The sequence below is a fragment of the Ranitomeya imitator genome, chromosome 1, assembly GCF_032444005.1.
Source record: "Ranitomeya imitator isolate aRanImi1 chromosome 1, aRanImi1.pri, whole genome shotgun sequence".
NCBI classification, from domain to species: domain Eukaryota; kingdom Metazoa; phylum Chordata; class Amphibia; order Anura; family Dendrobatidae; genus Ranitomeya; species Ranitomeya imitator.
Genome location: NC_091282.1, coordinates 733,716,940 through 733,735,057, shown reverse-complemented (window position 1 = coordinate 733,735,057; position 18,118 = coordinate 733,716,940). Strand labels below are relative to the sequence as shown.

At 47.8% G+C, this 18,118-nt stretch overlaps 1 protein-coding gene across 1 annotated transcript in view; it reads right to left on the bottom strand.

Moving 5' to 3' along the window:
- LRRC9 (leucine rich repeat containing 9) overlaps window positions 1-18,118 on the bottom strand; it is a 188,371-nt gene that overhangs the window by 126,148 nt on the left and 44,105 nt on the right. The window contains exons 11-12 of the mRNA XM_069733499.1: window positions 13,240-13,416; window positions 5,932-6,049 (exon numbers count right to left, since the gene is read on the bottom strand). Of these exons, the coding sequence (XP_069589600.1) occupies window positions 5,932-6,049; window positions 13,240-13,416 (295 nt within the window). The remainder of the gene's footprint in view (window positions 1-5,931; window positions 6,050-13,239; window positions 13,417-18,118) is intronic.

Below are 18,118 nucleotides of genomic sequence, written 5' to 3'. Positions count from 1 at the left end.
ACATGATGCTCTATACTGTATAATGACCACACATGATGCTCCATATTGTATAATGACCGCACATGATGCTCCATAATGGCCACACATGATGCTCCATACTGTATAATGACCGCATATGATGCTCCATACTGTATAATAGCCGCACATGATGTTTCATACTGTATAATGACTGCACATCATGCTCCATACTGTATGACAGCACATGATGCTCCATACTGTATAATGACAGCACATGATGCTCCATACTGTATAATGACAGCACATGATGCTCCATACTGTATAATGACAGCACATGATGCTCCATACTGTATAATGACCGCACATGATGCTCCATACTGTATAATGGCCACACATGATGCTCAATACTGTATAATGGCCCCACATGATGCTCAATACTGTATAATGACCCCACATGATGCTCAATACTGTATAATGGCCCCACATGATGCTCAATACTGTATAATAACCCCACATGATGCTCAATACTGTATAATGGCCACACATGATGCTCCATACTGTGTAATGACCGCACATGATGCTCTATACTGTATAATGACCACACATGATGCTCCATATTGTATAATGACCGCACATGATGCTCCATAATGGCCACACATGATGCTCCATACTGTATAATGACCGCATATGATGCTCCATACTGTATAATAGCCGCACATGTTTCATACTGTATAATGACTGCACATCATGCTCCATACTGTATGACAGCACATGATGCTCCATACTGTATAATGACTGCACATGATGCTCCATACTGTATAATGACAGCACATGATGCTCCATACTGTATAATGACAGCACATGATGCTCCATACTATATAATGGCCACACATGATGCTCCATACTGTATAATGACCGCACATGATGCTCTATACTGTATAATGGCCACACATGATGCTCCATACTGTATAATAGCCGCACATGATGCTCCATACTGTATAATGACCGCACATGATGCTCCATACTGTATAATGGCCACACATGATGCTCCATACTGTATAATGACCGCACATGATGTTCCATACTGTATAATAGCCGCACATGATGCTCCATACTGTATAATGACCGCACATGAGGCTCCATACTTTATAATGACCGCACATGAGGCTCCATACTGTATAATGACCGCACATGATGTTCCATACTGTATAATAGCCGCACATGATGCTCCATACTGTATAATGACTGCACATCATGCTCCATACTGTATAATGACCGCACATGATGCTCCATACTGCATAATGACCGCACATGATGCTCCATACTGTATAATGACCACACATGATGCTCCATAGTGTATAATGACCGCACATGATGCTCCATACTGTATAATGACCGCACATGATGCTCCATACTGTATAATGGCCACACATGATTCTCCATACTGTATAATGACCGCACATGATGCTCAATAATACTGTATAATTACCGCACATGATGCTCCATACTGTATAATGGCCACACATGATGCTCCTTACTGTATATTGGCCGCACATGATAATGGCCACACATAGCTACTCCTACACACGCGGCTGCGCTCCGTAAACTTTGCATACACGGCTCCGCTCCGTACACACGGCTCCACTCCATACATCTCATACACACACGGCTCCGCTCCGTACACATTCAGCTCCGCTCCATACACCTCATACACGGCTCTGCTCCATACACCTCATACACACAGGGCTCCGCTCCATACATCTCGTACACACGGCACTACTCCGTACACCTCATACACACACCGCTCCGCTCCCTACACATTGCACACACTGCTCCGCATACCTTGCACACACACAGCTCCGCTGCGTACACCTCATACACATACGGCTCCTCTCCATACATCTCGTACACACACGGCACTACTCCGTACACCTCATACACACGCGGCTGTGCTCCGTACACCTCATACACACGTGGCTGTGCTCCGTACACCTCATACACACGCGGCTGTGCTCCGTACACCTCGTACACACGTGGCTGTGCTCCGTACACCTCGTACACACGCGGCAGTGCTCCGTACACCTCGTACACACGACTCCGCTCCGTACACCTCGTACACACGCGGCTGTGCTCCGTACACCTCGTACACATGGCTCCGTACACCTCTTACACACGACTCCGCTCCGTACACCTCTTACACACGACTCCGCTTCGTACACCTCGTACACACGCGGCTGTGCTCCGTACACCTCGTACACACGCGGCAGTGCTCCGTACACCTCTTACACACGACTCCGCTCCGTACACACGCGGCTGTGCTCCGTACACCTCGTACACATGGCTCCGTACACCTCTTACACACGACTCCGCTCCGTACACCTTGTACACACGCGACTGTGCTCCGTACACCTCGTACACACGACTCCACTCCGTACACCTTTCACATGCTGCTCCGCTCCGTACACCTCGTACACACGCGGCTGTGCTCCGTACACCTCGTACACATGCGGCAGTGCTCTGTACACCTCGTACACACGGCTCCGCTCCGTACACCTTGTACACATGCGGCTGTGCTCCGTACACCTTGTACACATGGCTCCGTACACCTCTTACACACGACTCCGCTCCGTACACCTCGTACACACGCGGCTGTGCTCCATACACCTCGTACACACGCGGCTGTGCTCCGTACACCTCGTACACACGCGGCTGTGCTCCGTACACCTCGTACACACGACTCCACTCCGTACACCTTTCACATGCTGCTCCGCTCCGTACACCTCGTACACACGCGGCTGTGCTCCGTACACCTCGTACACACGCGGTTGTGCTCCGTACACCTCGTACACATGCGGCAGTGCTCTGTACACCTCGTACACACGGCTCCGCTCCGTACACCTTTCACATGCTGCTCCGCTCCGTACACCTCGTACACACGCGGCTGTGCTCCGTACATCTCGTACACATGCGGCAGTGCTCCGTACACCTCGTACACACGGCTCCGCTCCGTACACCTTTCACATGCTGCTCCGCTCCGTACACCTCGTACACACGCGGCTGTGCTCCGTACACCTCGTACACACGACTCCACTCCGTACACCTTTCACATGCTGCTCCGCTCCGTACACCTCATACACACGCGGCTGTGCTCCGTACACCTCGTACACACACGGCAGTGCTCCGTACACCTCGTACACACACGGCAGTGCTCTGTACACCTCGTACACACGGCTCCGCTCCGTACACCTTTCACATGCTGCTCCGCTCCGTACACCTCGTACACACGCGGCTGTGCTCCGTACACCTCGTACACATGCGGCAGTGCTCCGTACACCTCGTACACACGGCTCCGCTCCATACACCTTTTCACATGCTGCTCCGCTCCGTACACACGCGGCTGTGCTCCGTACACACGACTCCACTCCGTACACCTTTCACATGCTGCTCCGCTCCGTACACCTCATACACACGTGGCTGTGCTCCGTACACCTCGTACACACACGGCAGTGCTCCGTACACCTCGTACACACGACTCCGCTCCGTACACCTCGTACACATGGCTCCGTACACCTCTTACACACAACTCCGCTCCGTACACCTCGTACGCACGCGGCTGCGCTCCGTATACCTCGTACACACGCGGCTGTGCTCCGTACACCTCGTACACACGCGGCTGTGCTCCGTACACCTCGTACAAATGCGGCTGTGCTCTGTACACCTTGTACACATGACTCCGCTCCGTACACCTCGTACACACGCGGCTGCGCTCCGTACACCTCATGCACACGGCTCCGTACACATCGTACACACACGACTCCGCTCCATAGACCTTTCACACGCTGCTCTGATCCATACACCTCGTACACACACGGCTCTGCTACATCCACCCTGTAAACACCTCCTGACCTCACACATATGCTGCCTTACCCTCCTCCGGCGCCATGGCAACCAGCAAAGTCCTGTACACGGAGGTCGTCCTCCCGATCATGTGACCCCTGACTCCTCCCATCCTGTGACCTCATCACAGGTCCTGTGCACAGAGCAGCCATTATGTGGTGTGCTGCTGTGCAGGCCTGGTGCAGGGACTCGGAGCTCTCAGCTGACCGGCTGATACACGCACCTCCCAACCAATGCGGGCCCCCTCTCTCTGCCCACCGGGTCCGGGGGCACACAAATGCCGGCGGGCATTCAGACAATTAGTGGAGGGTCAATCTGTGCGGCAGCCCAGGGCCCCCCCCAGACCACTGGGCCCTGGGCTACTGCCCATATTGACCCTCTGATAATCCGCCCCTGTCGCTGGATTCCATCATTTCACCTCACATTTCATCAGTTTTTCGCCGGAACCGTCGCTGGGCATTTTTTCACCGGGCAGAAAAAAAGTTCTGCTGTACGTTTTCTCTGGCCACCGGAAAACAAATTTTTGACCGATCCAGCCAAAAAAGGATGAAACGTGAGGCCATCCGGCGCTAATACAAATCTATGAGAAAAAAACGGATACAGCGGCAACTTTTGCTGGATCTGTTTTTTTCAAAATTCACCGGATTGTGCCTCACAGCAAAAACCTGATGCGTGAAAGGGGCCTAATGTGCTGAGAAGGGACCAAGGAGACAGCTGGCAGTCAATGCTCCTTGTGGCACAGCGCACCCATAATCTAACATTTACCAGTAACTGACATATATTTTGCTTATATCTTTTGTCCTACCGCTATCTGTATTTGCATATCAGATCACTGTATATATATGTAACCATTTTGTATAGTGTATTGTCTAGTGTGCCCTTAAGGTGATTAAATATACAAGTTAACCTTGGGCTACTCTTTTATCTCGATCCACATGTCCGTTTCCCGGATTAACTTTCCATGCTACTGGGGCTGGTTTCTGGCCTGACATAATCCTGTTAACGGACCGGGTTTATATCTAACGAGGAACTGGTGGCAGTCCTACCAGGCTGGTAGCGCTCTGTTTCACTGGTGCCAGTGAAAGGGGCCTCTCAGCCTGCCAGGGTTGTGAGCGAGTGTGGTGCCACGTTAGTGACTGTGTGGTCAACACATCCTCTCACTTCATTCCCCGTGCCTCTTTGGACCCGTGTGTACAAGGAATGTGTAAAATTGCGTCAAGCTGATCTTACGTGTCCCCAGCAAGTATGGAACGTCATGTTAGTGCAAGTAAGAAGACCATACCACGTGATCTCTCTGAAGTAACAGTGACGTCAGGTGGGGTGGCGAGGAGTGGCTTCGCCATATGTGGTGGCAGTGGAGGGATTCTGCGTGATATCTCTGGTGTCACATGGCAATAGTGAATTATATTTTTTTAATACCTTTATTTTTAAAGGGAGAAAAGTGGGTGATTTTAAATTTTTATTTATTTTATTTTTTTACATAATTTAATGTTTAAGAGATTTTAACGTGCAATCATATCATCGCTTGCGCTATATAATTCAAGACCACAGTATTGCAGTATATAGCTATAAAGTATTGGCGTCTATTAAGCCCAGAATATGGCTTCACATAGACATGGTGGTTTTCAGAAGGGTCCTGCTGCTATGGCAGCCAAGGGGTACCCCACAATCACATTGCGGGTGAGTTAGTGGGCATGCAAAATGGCGCAGCCCTAACGTCTGAATAAGTTCCGCTGGCAAGACCTATCCATTTTGTAAGGTTGAAACATTGCCATCTCCCTGTATAATGTGATGTATTAATAAACAACATACTTTTTGCCAACGTGGATGCTGTTGTCGCTCTCTTCAGCTTTGATCTTATGGAGGATTGGAATCATCATCTTTTTGGCATACATGCAAACAACTACCTACTTATCAATTTATTTGTGCTGAGATGCTGCCCTAAACTTGCTATTTATTAAACCCTTACATCATTCTTCTGTTATGCCTCCTGGAAACGTTTCAATAAATTGAAAACTGAGCTTTACCACTTCTCTGGTAAATATAATGGCTCATTATCTGCCTTTTTTATTTTACCTGGGAATTTTTTGTGACTTTAAATCCATCTTCAAGAATTTGAAGGAGGTTATTCCTTTCAACTGATATGATTGGATTCAAGGTATAAAAAAGATATTCTAGCATTTTCTTGTAGTTCCTGGAATAAAATGTGACAAAATGAATTAAACTGCTAAATATGAATTTATAAATATTTAATTTCTGCAATTCATCTCAAAATAAAAAATAGAGGGATTTTTGGTACTCACCGTAAAATTTTTTTCTTGGAGCCTTCATTGGGAAACACAGGTAACCATGGTGCATCCTGCTGTCGCTAGGAAGCTGACACTAGGCAAAAAAGGAAAATAGCTCCTCCTCAGCAGTATACACCCACAGACAGGCACAAAGTACCTCAGTTAGTGTTAAAACAGTAGGGGAAGCAGCGCACCAAAACTCAACATATGTACCAACCCAAAAACAAAGGGACATAGGCCCAATAGAGAGTTAGGGAGGGTGCGGTGTACTCCAATGAAGGCTCCAAAAAAGATATTTTACGGTGAGTATCAAAAATCCCTCAATCTCTATCGCTTCATTGTGGGACACAGGAAACCATGGGTGTATGCTGCTGCTACTATGAGGCTGACAAAAATGCAAAGAAAACAGACTTAGATCGGCCGCTGCGTAGTCACCGCCTGCAGCACCTTCCTTCCCAGGCCTGCATAAAACGAGGCATGAGTATGAACCCTGTAAAACCTCGCGAAGGTGTGCAAAGATGACCAGGTTGCGGTCTTACAAATCTGTAAAGCTGCCCAGGAAGTCAATTTTCCATGACAGGCGAGAAAACGGAATGTCTCGAATGAGCACAAAAGGAGAGCACAAGAGTGCACCAAGGACAAAGTTAAGCTCTCATGGATCTATCGGAGGACAATAAGGAAGTGCCAGCTGGGCGACTCCTTGAAGAAAAGTCTTTACCTGGAAACAAGAAGCCAGATTCCATTGGAAAAAAACTGACAGAGCGGACACTTGCCCCTTAAGATTACTGAGTGATAGACCCAAGTCAAGCCCCACTAGAAAAACAAGGATGGAAGGAAGGGAAAAGGACATAGGGACCAAATTGTTGTCCTCACTGCACCGGAAGAAGTCTTTCCAGTATCTGTGGTAGACACGCGAGGATGCCGTTTTTCTGGGAATAACCTGATGGGAAAAAACAGCCTCCCTCAGAACTGCAGCCTCAACGACCATGCAGTTAAACTCGGAGACTGTGAACTCTGGTGGAAGAGGGTGCCTTGCGAGAGAAGATCTGGAAGCCTCCAAGGAGCGTACATGAGAATGTTCACCAGTTACGTGTACCAGACCCGTCTTGGCCAGTCTGGAGCTATCAGGATTACGGGAATCCCTTCTGCCTTTATCTTTTTCACGACTCTCGGAATCAAGGGGAGAGGCGGAAAAAGATAAGGCAGTTGGAATAGTGACCACGGGATTACTAGAGCATCGCAACCGATGGCTAGCGGATCCCGGGACCTGGCTATGTACTGAGGAACCTTGTGGTTCATCCGAGACGCCATCAGGTCAACGTCCGATGTGCCCCATTTCTGGAATAGCTGGCTGAAAAAGGCAGGACTGAGAGACCACTTGCCTTATGCGAGACCCTGACGGCTCAGAAAATCGGCTGCCCCATTTTCCACAGCTGATATGGTGGGATCATGATGTTCCGCCCATCGCAGAATCCTGGTTACCTCTAACCCAACCTGTTTGCTGCGAGTCCCGCCTTGATGGTTTATGTAAGCCACGGATGTGGCGTTGTCAGACTGTATGCGGACTGGCTGGCCTGCGAGAAGGGACTGCCAGCGGCAAAGGGCAAAGAAAATTACCTTGATCTCCAGGAGATTGATGGGGAGAGCGGCTTCTTGGGCGTTCCAGCGACCCTGCGCTATGTGATGAAGAAAGACCGCTCCCCACCCGAGGAGACTGGCATTGGTGGTGATGACCTTCTACCAGAGAGGAAGAAAGGACTTCCCTCGAAGGACTGATGCTGATAGCCTCCACCAGGTCAGGGACTGCCTCACCTTGAGAGGCAGAAGGACGGACCGGGTCCAGGGAGACAGTCCTCTTGTCCCAAGCCGATAAGAGGGCCAGCTGAAGAGGACAGGTATGGAACTGGGCAAAAGCACTGCTTCCATGGTGGCAATCATCTTCCCCAGAACTCTCATGCAAGACCACAGGGGGAAAGGGGAAGGTCGCTTTAGAGTGCTGATCCCCTGGCAGAGGGATAAAAACTTCTCCTTTGGAATGAAGATATGGGCTTGGGCAGTGTCGAACCTCAAACCCAGAACCTCCAGGTGCTGAGCTGGGGTCAGGGATGAGTTCTCTCTATTGACAATCCAGCCGAGACGGGCCAGAGTATCCAGAGTGATCTGAAAACTCTGGTTGGATTCTCGGGGGGGTTGGCCCCTTGATCAGAAGATTGTCCAAGTAAGGAATTATGAGAATCCCCTTGGATCGAAGGATGGCCATGACCTTCATGAATACTACGGGGGCAGAAGCTAGGCCGAAGGGAAGAGCAGTGAATTGATAGTGATCCTCCTTGATCGCAAACTGTAGGAATCTCTTATGCTGAACAAAAACAGGAATGTGAAGATAAGCATTCTAAATGTCTACAGAACAAAGAAATTCTTCCGGTTCCAAGGAGGCGATTACCGAAAGTAGAGACTCCATCCTGAAATGGCGGATCCGAACATGATGGTTCAAACGCTTGAGGTCCAAAATCAGACAGAATGATCCATCTTTTTTCGGGACTATGAAAAGATTGGAGTAGAACCCTGAAAACAATTTATTCTGGGGTACGGGTACGATTACTCCTGTGCGAAGAAGGGAAGAGACTGCCTGAAGATACCCTGGAGCCTGAGATGGGAGTCTTGGCAGGCGAGACAGAAAGAAACGTCTTCCTGGGGGGAAGAAAGGTTGATTTTCTAACCGGATGTGACTATCTCTTTGACCCAGGCATCGTGGACCACTGACAACCATACTTCCCAGAAGAGAAGAAGTCGGCCTCCCACCCTGGAGAGATTCCCGGTTGGGGGTGACCCATTATGCCAAGGAGAACCTGTTGGCGCGGACCCTGAATACTTGGAAAAGCGATTCTTTGCTCGCCAATGAGGGGCTGGTTTGAAAGACTGATTCTTCCTTTCCCCTTGGGCGGAAGAGCGATCCTGCTGGGATCTACGTCCCTGAAGTAGAGAGGGGCCGAAAGAAACTAAACTGAAGCGACCTTTTCTTATTAAAAAGACGTTTAGGCTTGGGATGGGGAAGCGAGGTGCTTTTTCCGCTGGTAGCATCAGAAATTATTTGATCCAATTTGGACCTAAGAGATCTACAGCCTTGGAAGGCAAGGCCAGTGAGGGGCTTTTTTGACGGTGGATCTGCATTCCACGCTTTCAGCCAGAGAACGTGGCGTATAGCCACGATGTTGCTGGTAGCCCTGGTGAAACAACCGGTTGCATCCAAGGTCAAAAGAGATTTGCTGGATTGGACAATCTGGTCTGCCAAATTTGCCAACTCATCAGGAGGAGTTGCCGCTAGAATACCCTGACAAAGCACCCCAGGTGGAGGCAAAAATGTGACAGAGGGAGGAGCCTGCTGCTTCAAAGGCTGACTAAGCCAAGGATTCAATCTGTCTATCTGTCGAATCCTTAAGAAATGCACCATCCGGTAGAGACAAGACTGTCTTGGAAGACAGGCGAGAGACTGGCAGATCCACATTAGGGGACTCTGACCATTTACCAACGAGGTCTGGGCTAAAGGGATAGACAATATCTAGCTGCCTTCTCCCTGGGAAGAGTTTTTCAGGGTGTTTCCGGTGTTTAGACATAATCGCTTCAAATTCCCTGTGATTAGGGAAATTCTGGGAGAAACGTTATAGCCGTTTGAAGGAAACGGAGTTCTCCTGATCAGATGCCTCCTCCTCCTTTATGTTCAGTGTTTGGGTAATAGCCAAAATAAGGCTACTGACTATATCCTGCATCTTTGAGGTCTGGTCCGTATCGGACTCATACTGGGAATCCACATCCGACCCAAAAACCGCCTCCGAGGATGGGGCATGGAGTGAAGAATGCCTCCAGGATGCAGAGGGACCCGGAGAACTGGAGTAGGAACTGGAAAGAGTCCGCTTCTTGTTCTTTTTTACCTGATCTGTTCATGTGAAGGATTCGGTCAGGTGCGTGCAAATCACCGTGAGAGGCGATCGGAGCCCTGGTGGCGGTAGACAAATGTGGAAGTAGCTCCAGGACTTGGACCAGGGACTGTGAAACTTTTGTCAGGTCAGAGACCGACTGTGACATGGCAAAAGCCCACTCCGGAGGGAGGGGAGTGCTTTCATCCCGGGCGTTAGGTTGCTCCTGTGGGGCAGGCAAGAAGAGTTGCAGGACAGGCAGAGAGGGGAGGGTTGGCCTGAGAACCACACTCTTTTACAAAGGGCACAGGCGTAGTGAATCGAATCACAGTGGGCTTAGAAGGGCAAGAAGAAGCCTCTCAAGGGTTGGGCATAAGTTGAGCCTTGGGGATACTGCTATGGAGGAGCCAAGACAAAAAGAACAGAGCCTACCCGATGCCAGCGACGATCAGCAGAAAGAACTGTGGAAGCTGTGTCCCCCTGTGCAAAGCATCCACAGATCTGCAGAGAGCACAGGATATAGCAGTGTCCCCCGTGTGCAAAGCGTCTGCAGGTCTGCAGAGAGCGCAGCGGTGTGATGAAGCTGATTCTCGGCTGTGTCATTGCACCGCTGAAGTCTGCCGGCCAATAAAAGAGAAAGATAGAATCCTATTGGCTGAAACGCCAGGGCGTGAACTGCCAGGAAGATCTGCCGGCCGGTGAAAAAGAAAGGCCCCCTCAGATTGTCTGACACGCCGGGGGCGTCAACAGCCGGGAAGCAGAAGCACAGTGATAGGAACGGAGAAAAATTGCAGAAAAAGCGGGCGCTGCGGGGGAGGTGGCCAGACTGAGAAGAAGAGGAGGAAGAAACCTCCTATTGGATAAAAACAGTACGCAATTTAAACGTGTGGCAGTGAATGGCCAAAGAGTACTGGGTAGGTGTGCGGCCAGCAAAGGGAGGGGGAGTGTCCACAAGCACTGAGCCCGGCTATGAGAAAAATGGACGTAGCTGTGCAGGCTGATCCCTACCACTAACGCCAACCTGTCCCGTTATGATGAAGGGACAGTATTCCCAGGGATGACGCCTGCCGCTGCGGAGGGAGAGGAGGGAGACATAACTGCGGTGAGTCCCGATCCTTCTGCAGCGATGAAGAACACATCAGGAGCCCTCAAGGTGGGTGAGGGTCACTGGAATCAGGGATCTTCCTTCCCGCACCATCTCCAGGCGGTGCAGAAGATGGCATCAACCCTTTACAGGAAGGGGAAAGGCCACCGCTGGTGACCACTGTCTTCCTCCCAGCCCTCTCCAAGAAGAGGGGTGGGGTGGGTAAATGGCAAAGGACTGGCCACTGGGAATTATCCTGAAACACCTGTAAAGGTGACAGGGGATTAGGTCCTGCCTTGAGGGCCCGAGAGTGGGTGATGTGGGTGACACCACACTGCTCTCTAGGTCGCATAAGTACGGTAAAACAGAGTGAGAAACTACACCGTTACCCAGAAGACGAATAAACCTGAAAGACAAAGGGAAAAGGTTAATAAACACAAACAAGGAACCTGAAAAGTAAAATGCGGATCTGGTAGCAGATCCAGGTCCGCCTTCTACAGACACTAAGCTTAAACTGAGGTACCGTACTTTGTGCCTGTCAGTGGGTGTATACTGCTGGGGAGGAGCTAGTTTCCTTTTTTTAATTTATTTTATTTTCCTTTTTTGCCTAGTGTCAGCCTGCTCGCGACAGCAGCATACACCCATGGTTACCGGTGTCCCCCAATGAAGCGATAATGAAAAAGCAATTTTTCCCTTACAAAAAATAAAACCCCTGCAGCCCTGTTTCTCCATGGTTAGTAAAAAGAAGCATCTACTGCAAGAATTATTATTATACATTTTTATAGCGCCATTTATTCCATGGCGCTTTACATGTGAATACGGGGCAAATATAGACAAATACATTAAACATGAGCAGATAACAAGGCACACGAGTACATAAGGAGGGAGGACCCTGCCCGCGAGGGCTCACAGTCTGCAGGGGGTGGGTGAGGATACACTAGGAGAGGGCATTGAATGAGCATTGTTAATGCGTCCATCTGTGTTAGTGCATCCACCTGTGTTCCCAACTGTACAGTCTGGACCAAAATGTTCATTGCATCCCACCTATGAGGAGTCGCTTTTTATTGGAATTTACGCCACTTGGTGTAAATTATAGCAAATGTGTCAAATTATGTTACCAACATTTTTATTACCAGAACAAAAAAAAATGTAAAAAAAATAATATGTAAATTAAAGGGGTTGTCTGACTGAAGACTTGTGAATCTTCACATCACACTCACCACGCGCTGTGATGATACTCCAGTGTCAGCGCCGCAAGAGGGGGTGTGACCGCAAGAATGTGATTTGCATACCTGCAGTCACGTACCAACTAGACTGTATCAGGCCTCGCTCAGTACAAGTGGATACCAGTCTAGTCGGAATGTGGCGGAAGTGTGCAAATCACATACTTGCAGTCACATGCCAGCACCGGAAATTCCTCACAGCGCACGGTGGGCGTGCATGCGGTAAGGATTCATAAGTCTGCAGTCACATACAGAGACTGCAGATTTGTAGTGTAAGACTAGACAACTCCTTTAAAGTGAACCTGTCAGCAGTTTAGACGAGTATAAGATGCGGCCACTGCCTTTCAGGAGGGCATTATAGAATGCTGTAGATAAGCCCCCGGTCCGACCAGAAAGATAAGAAAAATAAGCTTTATTATACTCACCTGGGGGGGGAAGGCAGTCCTTTGCGGTTCGGTCAGATGGGTGTTGCAGGTCCGGGGCTCCCATCTTCTTGCGATGCCCCCCTTCTGTTGCTTCATCGCTCCCTGGTATCGCGCTCCGGCGCAGGCGTACTTATCTGCACCAAAGTACTGCAGTGCGCAGGCGCTGGGAAAGGTCAGAGAGGCCCGGCGCCGGTCCCGGACCTGTGACACCCATCGGACCGGACTGCAAAGGACCGTTCCCCGGGTGAGTATAAAAACTTTTTTCTGTTATCAGGTTGGACTGGGGGCTTATCTACAGCATTATAGAATGCTGTAGATAAGCTCTGAAAGGCGGTGGCCGTAATTTTATATTGGCCAAAACTGCTGACAGGTTCCCTTTTAAAATCTGCAAAACGCACTCAGTGCCTGTCTCTGCAATGGATATGATGATATCAGTGGTAAGAAACCTACGCTGTGCCAGTGCCATCTTCGGTGTCAAGGTAATCCTGGAATTTTTCCTCAAACCTGAATCGCAGGATTCGATTGTGCACTCTGACTATTCGATTTATCTTCACTCCGGTGATCCCGAACGTTTTAAAGTTTGATGCACAGAAGCGTGACAAAATCAGATCATAACAGGACTTGAACCTGTATAAATTAAATAAAGAATGTGAGATGTGAAGAGTCGAAAGATATTAATGTGACAATTAATGAGAACACAATGGCTGTAAGTGACGGTGCTAGGTGTGTTCAGATGGAAATTGTGAAATACCGAAGGTTGCCTTTGTCTATGCACAATGAGGCAATATAATTTAATACGGTACAACTTTGTATAGTGACAAGGATATATAGAGGTGATAATTACTTAGGCACAAAGGATACAAGGGGTATTGGGCCTCCTGTTGAATAACCACTGTCACACAGGGCTTTTGGTGATCCTGACACTTTGTTACACCATTTTTATAGTTTTTTCCGTTGTGTAAATTTGCAGTTATTTTCCTCAAAAATAGATCAGGAGGGGTCCCAATCTCTCACCTATGTGTTACATACTCGCTTCGCTCCAGTGCTGCCCATCTCCTCTGTCAGATGCCACTGACTTAGCAAGTGACGCTGACAGCGGGGAAGATGCCGGTGACATCAATGTTGGTCATCATATGCGCTGCCCGACTTGTCATGCAAATAGAAGAGCGATTTTTCCCGTCGCTGGGCAGCGCGCTGGTCAGCCCCTTAGCATGATCTTTTACTATATCCAGGAGAGGTCCGTCCTGCTAGTCAGCAGAACATGGCAGGATAGTATTTGGTGGCCAATGGAGGTAGCATGGCGCCCTATCTAAATCTCAATGCTAAACCTGTCTGGAGCCAGTTATCGCATTTATATGGCTCCTGGTACAATTTTTTATTATGACTGGCATCCTGATAATTGACCTCAGCTCATTTACAACTCCGCTTTTAAAGGGTTACATTCACAAGACCAATTATATATTTTTCTTATTGTGTTATAACCACAATTGCTAGTCTGACTGCGAGTCCGCTGACCCAACTAACCACGCCATTTATGCCTATGAGGCTGTTAATTCAGGCAAGAAACCCCACAGTCGGGCTGGGAATAGTGTCTTTAACCCATTACTGAAACGAAGAGAAAAATAGGGTGCACTTTCACCTTAATGATTCAAGAAGCATATAACAAAACCATGAGAATACTAATAGGGTGCATCACCTTGTTTGGATAGCTGAAACAATGCGAAGAGGAAAAAAGACCAAACAAATAATGGTGTGCACACCTGATAAATTGTCAAATGTAGAAAAAGTTTATTTGAACACCAAAAAGACACACTACAATCATTAAAAAACATTTAAAAGGACAGTAGCATAGATCTGTCACAATGTTGGAACACCCACCAAGCATGACCCATACCGAGAATATGTACTGCTAAGTCCAAAAGTGAAATGCATATGGTCCCATGGGATACCGACAACTGGGTTTGTGGAACGTGCATATATAAATGCCCACAATTCACATGTAACAATGACCCTTCAATCTAAAAATCGGTATAAAGTTCAGATACAGCAAACCATGTAGGTACAAAGCAAAAGACCCAGGGGCAGTAAGAATATTAGGACAGCATATATGTTGTGCGGTAGCATATCTACAACCCCGCACGGGGTATCGATATAACAGAGAGAAATATACTACCTGTCTTTGAGCAGCAGAAAATAGTGTATGATGCCATCAAAAGTGTCCTAGAGTCAAAGAAGCTGTATGAGGCTCAGATTGCTGCAGCCTGAATCAAATAAGCCTTTGATAAAGAGCGCCCATGGGGACTGGTCTCAGAGGGAATAAGGTGTGAAGAGAGCCCCACGCGTATCGCTGCCTTATGCAGCTTCATCAGGGAAAGTGTGGAGCTGAAGTGCTCAAACAAGCCTTATATAATGACGAATTTTGCTAACATAGTAAACCGGTGTGGAGTTCTGGTTCAATGAGTGCAAGGAAGGATTAACTGGCAGGGGCAGCCAAGCCCACGTAATCACAGCGCAGCAGCGCCCCCATGCCGAAAGTCAAATGGAAATGCCGAAAAGCAAGTTATGAGCCGTGCCTGCGCCAAGCTGGGAGACGCATCATCTCCACATGTATCACAAGCGCATGCGCTGGTACCAGCATTACACAACGTACGTATGCGCTAGTTTGGGATGCTATGGTTTAAAGCAATAGGAGCATAAGATAAAAAAGGTATACACATGAGATATAAGCATCTATTTCTGAGGGACCATGTGGTGCCTAGGGAAAAAGGTCCAATCGGGCAACTATGCTCATCGATGAGCATGCCTAGATAATATCTGGGACAAATGTCCCTGGAATAGAGGGCTAAGCTGTGAAAGTAAGCATGTAAACATGTATTGGTACAAACAGTAAAGCAAATATAGGGCAAAAGGTCCAATCGGGCAAATATGCTTATCGATGAGCATGCCTAGAGAATACCTGGGACAAATGTCCCTGAAGTAGAGAACTAAGCTGTGAAAATAAGTATGAACACATGTAATTGTACAAACAATAAAGCAAATATAGGGAAGAAGGTCCAGTCGGGCAAATATGCTTATCGATGAGCATGCCTAGATAATACCTGGGGCAAATGTCCCTGGACTAGAGGGCTAAGCTGTGAAAGTAAATATGTAAACCTGTAATTGTACAAACAATAAAGCCAATATAGAGACACCTTGTAAAAATTGGCACGGTCAATTTCTCCAAACGGAAATTTGGAGAAAATTTTGCAATTTTCCAACTTTGAATTTTCATGTCCTTAAATCACAGAGATATGTCACACAAAATACTTAATAAGTAACATTTCCCACATGTCTACTTTACATCAGCACAATTTTGGAACCAATTTTTTTTGCTAGGGAGTTATAAGGGTTAAAAGTTGACCAGCAATTTCTCATTTTTACAACACTATTTTAGGGACCACATTTCATTTGAAGTCACTTTGAGGGGTCAATATGATAGAAAATACCCAAGTGTGACACTATTCTAAAAACTGCACCCCTCAAGGTGCTCAAAACCACATTCAAGAAGTTTATTAACCCTTCAGGTGTTTCACAGGAAATTTTGGAATGTTTAAAAAAAATAATGAACATTTAACTTCTTTTCACCAAAAAATTATTTCAGCTCCAATTTGTTTTAATTTACCAAGGGTAACAGGAGAAATTGGACCCCAAAAGATGTTGTACAATTTTTTTTGAGTAGGCTGATACCCCATATGTGGGGGTAAACCACTGTTTGGGCGCATGGTAGAGCTCAGAAGGGAAGGAGCGCCGTTTGACTTTTCAATGCAAAATTGACTGGAATTGAGATGGGACGCCATGTCGCGTTTGGAGAGCCCCTGATGTGCCTAAACATTGAAACCCCCCACAAGTGACACCATTTTGGAAAGAAGACCCCCTAAGGAACTTATCTACATGTGTTGTGAAAACTTTGAACCTCCAAGTGTTTCACTACAATTTATAACGCAGAGCCGTGAAAATAAAAAAAAAAATTTTTTTCCACAAAAATAATTTTAGCCCCCAGTTTTTTATTTTCCCAAGGGTATGTTGTCCAATTTGTCCTGAGTATGCTGATACCCCATATGTGGTGGGGGAACCATCGTTTGGGCGCATGACAGACCTCGGAAGGGAAGGAGCGCCGTTTGGAATGCAGACTTAGATGGATTGGTCTGCAGGCGTCACGTTGCATTTGCAGAGCCCCTGATGTACCTAAACAGTAGAAACCCCCCACAAGTGACCCCATATTGGAAACTAGATCCCCCAAGGAACTTATCTAGATGGGGGTTCAAAGTTCTCACAACACAAGTGTTTCACTACAGTTTATAACACAGAGCCGTGAAAATAAAAAACGGCTCAACCCTTCCTGTAACCGTCAGGAAGCTGTCCTCTTACAGTGAGGTAGCCCAAATCAAGTGTCCAACCTTCGGAAGGACGCAGTCCTCGAAACGTACCTACTCAGAGCACTCACCACGTTCAGAATATGGGGAACCCATTCCGTTATGTGGACTGGTGCGGAAAGAGATAAGGGAAGAACGATGCCCTCATAACTGTGGGAACACAATACAACCTTGGTAACATGGCCTGTGGACAACCTTGCCTTGATGGTAATAAGGGAAAAAGGTCTGAAAGAACAGAGCGGCTAGCTCCGAAGACTCGTCAGGATGAGGAGATCGCAGAGAAAAAAAAGGGCGATCTTCCTTGATAGTAAATTCTGTATGGATTAAAAGGAGTCTACTGTAAGACTCCCAGGATCATTAAGGTACCAAAGATCTAACGGTATGCGATAGGGAAGAACCACATGTGAAGACTCCCTGCGAGGAAGTCCATATTTGCCGTTTTGTTGCAATAAGACGGAAAAATATTAGTTGCGCAAACAAGAAAAACCTGACATGGTCAGTGTGGATCTCCCAGGATCACTGGGGCCCTTCCTGCTTCCGAAAAGATCTCAGAAGTAGTGGAAGAGGGGTGAAGGAAACTGGTACCATGGAAGGACCAGAGCATGCACTGCAATGGCTTTTGAACTTGCAAGCCGAACCATGAACTAGAGTACATTGGCGTTCAGTCTGGATGCCATCCGACTTACATCTGGAGTGCTCCAAAGAAGACAGATCTGATGGAAGACTTCCAGGTGAAGTTCCCACTCACATGAGGCGGGACTCTGACGGCGTCCGCCGCCCAGAATTCTACTCCTGAGATGTGTGGTGCCGAGATCACCAAATGATAGATTGTGGCCCAACGGAGAATGTGAAGTACCTCGGCTATGATGCCTGACCGTGGGTACCTGCTAGATGATTGACATATGGGACAGATGTGG